Source organism: Protopterus annectens, chromosome 10.part0, assembly GCF_019279795.1.
Source record: "Protopterus annectens isolate FY-2018-M chromosome 10.part0, PAN1.0, whole genome shotgun sequence".
In the NCBI taxonomy this organism is placed as follows: Eukaryota; Metazoa; Chordata; order Ceratodontiformes; family Protopteridae; genus Protopterus; species Protopterus annectens.
In genome coordinates, this window is record NC_056744.1 from 939,442,510 (window position 1) to 939,447,645 (window position 5,136).

General features: G+C 42.3%; 1 protein-coding gene across 1 annotated transcript in view; it reads left to right on the forward strand.

The window, feature by feature from the left end:
* The first annotated feature begins 4,602 nt into the window (after nucleotides 1-4,602).
* Nucleotides 4,603-5,136, forward strand: part of RPF1 (ribosome production factor 1 homolog) — a 251,272-nt gene continuing 250,738 nt past the window's right edge. Inside the window, exon 1 of the mRNA XM_044085715.1 lies at nucleotides 4,603-5,015. Coding sequence (XP_043941650.1) covers nucleotides 4,758-5,015 — 258 coding nt within the window. The 5' untranslated portion in view covers nucleotides 4,603-4,757. The remainder of the gene's footprint in view (nucleotides 5,016-5,136) is intronic.

A 5,136-nucleotide genomic window follows, 5' to 3' on the forward strand; every position in this document is an offset into this window, starting at 1 on the left:
AGGTCATGGAATGTATTATCATGGAAATTAAAACAGACATTGGCAACCTGCAAACACTGGACCCTAACCAGGTTGGGTTTGTGAAGGGCCGATCATGTCACCTCAACCTGATTGACAACTGGGAATCCATCTCCAGAGCTGTGGACGAGGGTAAGGTGGTTCACACACCCTATCCTGATCTCGCCAAGGCCTTCAATGGCATCCCCCTGTCTGGAATCATAGATAAATGATTTAAGCTGGCCATTAATCCCTATGCCATCCAATGGACTGCCAACTGCTGTACTGACAGAACCCACATTGTAAATGTAGGTGACACCAACCCCAGCCCCAGACAAGTGACTGTTGGAGTACCTTAGGGTTTAGTCCTGGCACCACCCTTGTTTGGCAACTACTGCTCTGAAGTACAGGCCAACACTAAGGGACTCTGGCTAACAAAGTTCGCAGATGACTGCAAACTGGGAGCCATTATTGAATTCCCAAATGATGTGGATACTCTACAAAAGGGCCTTACGGAAACAGATGCTTGGTGCCAGAGCCATGGGCTCAAGCTCAATGCCAAGAAATGTATAGTTATCCCCTTTGGGAAAAAACATGTACCCATAAATTACCACATAGGTGGCAGTACACTAAACACCAAAAGTGTGATAAAAGACTTAGGGACACAGGTGGACAGTGGTCTCACCTTCAATAACCGCATCACCACAACAGTCAGGAAATTCTTTTATGTGGCACACCTCATCACTAAGGGATTTTCATCCAGAAAAAAGGAGGTCATTGTCCCACTGTACTCATCCCTCATTAGACCCATTATAGAATACAATGCCCCATTTGGTATGTACCTGGCAAGACATCTGAAACAGCTGGAAAGGCCACAGAAATACCTCACTAAAAGAATCAGAGGCCTAAAGCAGATGCCCTATGCTGACCGCCTTAAAAAACTGCAGCTATACTGTGCTGCATATCATCTACTCCAATGCAATCTCTGCTTAACATACAAGGCCATGTCAAACCCATAGCTGCTGGACATGCTACACTTAAAGAAATCCCAATCCCTCAGAGCCACACACTCCAGGGATCTAAACCTTGCCATCACGATAAACAAAACATGCTTGAGGTATAGGTTCCTGACCTAAAGACTCCCCAGACTCTGGAATAGACTGCCCATGCATACATGTCAAGCAGAGCACCTCTTTGGCCCTCTTCAAAAAGAACCTTGATGATTGGATGGGAAAAAGGAAATTCACCCCAGGGATCACATCAGTCGCCCTGCTAGACAGGGGTCCAGGGAAGTAAATAGTGTGGGAAGAAATAGCTAGGGAATTGTTATGGCTAGGCTTATATAGGCCCTAGGGCTGATAGCCTAGTACCAACCTATGAACCTATGAACCATATTTAGGGGGCTACCACCTATGTGGTAGTTTTTGGGTACTTTGTTTTTTCCAAAGGGGATGACTATACACTTTTTGGCATTTAGTTTGAGGCCATGGTTCTGACACCAGGTATCTGTCTCAGCGAGACCCTTTTGGAGGATGTCTGTGTCAGCTGGAGAGTCAATTATAGCCTAGTTTGCAGTGGTCTGCAAACTTGGTCAGTCATAGTCCTCCTGTGCTTGCCTGTACCTCTGAAAAGTATATGCTGAACAGGAGGGGTCCTAGGACTGAGCCCTGGGGGACGCCACTTGTAATCGGTTTAGAGTCAGACCTAGCTCCCACAACTCTTACCATGTGGGTTCTGTCGTGAGCCAGTTGGCAACCCATCTCGTAACATAGGGGTTTATATTCAGGCTGGTGAGCTTGTCTATAATACCAGAATGGGGAATGGTGTCAAAGGCCTTTGCAAGGTCTAGGTAGGCTGTGTGGGCCACCTTTCCTTCATCTATAGCCTTGGTATCTGTCTCAAAGAAGTCCACCAGGTTTAGGAGGCATGACCTGCCCTTAACAAAGTCGAACTGGGTAGGGTCCAGTGTTTGGATGTTCCCAGTGTCTCTGTTAATGAGGTCCATGATGATGCTCTCCATAGCCTTGCAGACCAAGCTAGTCAGGCTTATAGGGCGATAGTTTGCGAGGTCTGGTGTGGCTCCACCTTTGTGGAGCAGAATGACCGTTGCTGTGCGCCACTCTATGGGCACATAGCCTGTGAAGAGGCTGTGTTTGAGCACTGTGTTTAGGTGAGGGGTTAGTTCATCTTTGAGCTCGTCTAGGACATAGCCTGGGACACCATCCGGTCCCACTGATGCTTTGTTTTTGGCTTTGGAGAGAGCTGTTTTAACCTGAGTGTCTGTGATTTCAGGGGCACTACATTCTTCTGGTATGGTTATGGGCACTTTTGGGGGTGAGAGAGGGGGTGTTGGCCAGAATGTTGGTGATATTGGTCGGTTCAGTGCATTTTGTGCCATTCTGCACTAACTCTAAGCAGATCTGAGAATTGCCACTTAGATTCTTGACATAGGTAAAGAATGTTCTGTGGTTATCTTTGGAGTCCTTGGAATTTTTTCTTTCAAAGCTAGCCTTGGATGATTTTATGAGGGATCGTAGTTTCTTACTGATACTGATCAGGGATGTCTTCCCTTCTTGGGATTTTACTCTTTTCTGTACTAGTTTCCTCCTTCTACTTTAGTGTAGTTAATTTAACTCAGGGGAGGGTATTCTTTTTGTATATGAGTGTTGGTAAATGTCTATCAGGTTCTTGCATGTATTGGGAGTATTATTGTATTTGTTAGTTATGTTTATTCCTATACTTGTATGTGTTGTTTCACTTTCCTTTGTAATCTCAAGTGAGCTGATGCACGAAATTTTGTTTAGGCTACACGTGTTTAGCTCTAAATGACAATAAAGTTTACTTCGATGTTATCAATGATGTGCCAGAAAAATAACATTAGAAGAGAGAGGTCAAAAATACAAGGGGAAAACCAGAGACAAAATCAAGCATAGATGAGATGTGTGAGTCGGCATACATCAGTGTGCTACCTGGTACGCTTTGGCTCTGGAGTTACATTACAATGAAATACATGTCGACTTTAGGAAAGGGGCTCTGGATGGGTGAATTTAGGTTAGCAATTACTTTATATGCCTATTTAACATATTTTTAAACTTCGTGTTTTCCACTAGGGACTCAGAGAGGTACTGAATGCGGTTATCTAACAGTGTAGTACCTCGCTGGCGGTACTGCGCAGGTTAGGGCGCGTCCATATTGATTGGCAGGTCAGCGCACATTTGAGTGACACTGAGTGTTCCCGTTATGCCTGAATAAGTAACCTGCCAAATGTTACACTCTGTGAATAACAATAACCGCTAATCATGTGTAGAGTTGCCACCTTTTCAAATGCCCAAAGTGGGACATTTTTGGTACAAACGTCAGATTTTGCAGGGTGAAATATACCCATGGCTTATTCTGTTTCTTATAACATTAGGTGTTTCGGATGCAGAATAACTGTTTTATGCAACTATTACATAAAATATTTGAAATAATTTTGCCCTAAAATCTCAGGACATTTGCCATTTTTACAATTTTTTTGCAGGACAGAACTGCCCAAAGAGGTACTGTCCCTCGCAAAGTGGGACAGGTGGTAACCCTATTAATGGTCTGTTTCTCGTATATTTTGTGATTCCTGGTAAAGCACTGAAGGTTAACGTTATTAAATAATGACATACATTTGAGTTTCCTTCAGAAAAGGCATGTTAACACAAATCCTGTTATTCTAGCAACTTTCTAAATTTTTACGAGTAAGATTTTGTCGCCATTAATTTACGTTTTGTCCAGACTCCAGATTTTTTGTACTAAGAGCTCCAGAGGTATGCTTTGCATCCTTCATCGCGGTGACAAACAAGAGAGAAAGCCACATACACCATATTGCACTTTATTACCTTGAAATACACAAGTTACTACACGGTATCTCTTCTGATTCCACTTACAGATAAAACTTCACTTTTTTATGCCAACCCAAATATATTTTCAAGTTTTTTTAAACATCTGCATTAATCAATATGTTTTCTTTATTGTGCCGTAAAACTATATTCATTCTAGCTATGCGATCACCCAGGACAGGCTAAGATTTACTTATTATTTTGCTACTCTTATAGTACAGTCCTTATATGGACGTCTGCAGTCCGAGAAAATATTTAAAAGTGCAAATACTCTACATTTACAGAAGTAATGCTTTTTGGCCTTCCCAATGTTAAAGTAACTTACTGCGGCATTACTGTAGCACATTCCACATTACAATTTAAATTTTTGCAAAAGGCATGAGAATGCTTTTTATTGGCATAATGGCATTGGAATGTATAAAATACAAAAAGAAAGTAGTAAAAAGCCTTTGATTGCGATCTAACCATGTAAAACCTGAATAACCGATCGCAATCAAAGGGTTTTATACGCTTTTCACTGCTTTATTTTATTAATCCGGTGTAAACTACATAACAGCTAATTACTATTAACGTAGCTTGGTAAGTTGTGGGCGTTTAGGGGTAGGGTTTGCTACTGTCTGCGGATCCTGCGAGGTACTACACTTTTAGAAAACCCTGAATGCATTTAAAACTTCGATAGGCGGAGTAGAGTAGTGCGTACTATTTCCTGGTGGTTACCATACACAATTCACCCGTTCTCGTATCCGGAACTATTCTCTAACATAGGGCAGTTCTTTTGCTATCGCACTCGTGAAGTTGCTTACTGAAGGCATGTGCCATCGGAAATATTTTTGCAGGAAGCTGTGTTAAAGGTCAAAGGACGCATGTTTTATTTTGCTGTGTGAGGTGTGCAGGATGTCTTCTGGTGGAGATTTTGAGGGGAAAAGCGGAAAACGCAAAAGTAAGGCAAAAGTTTCAACAACAGGGAAAAAGGCAAAAATCACAAGTAGAGAAAATGGAATACAACAAGATGATGCTTCTAGAAGTGGCGCAGAAATCGCAGAGAATGATCAAACAGAAACAGCCCTTCCTCCAGCATTTAGTATTTCTGAAATAAAAAATAAACAGCGAAGGCAGTTAATGTTTATGAAATTAAAGCTGGAAAAGCGTAAGGTACGTCCATCTACGGTGATATGTAGGTAGAGCATGGAGTAGCATAGCAGCAGCGTGTTTTGCGATGTGCTGTAGTCACCTTTCTGAAGGTGATAAAATTCCTGTGTGTGTGTGTGTGTGT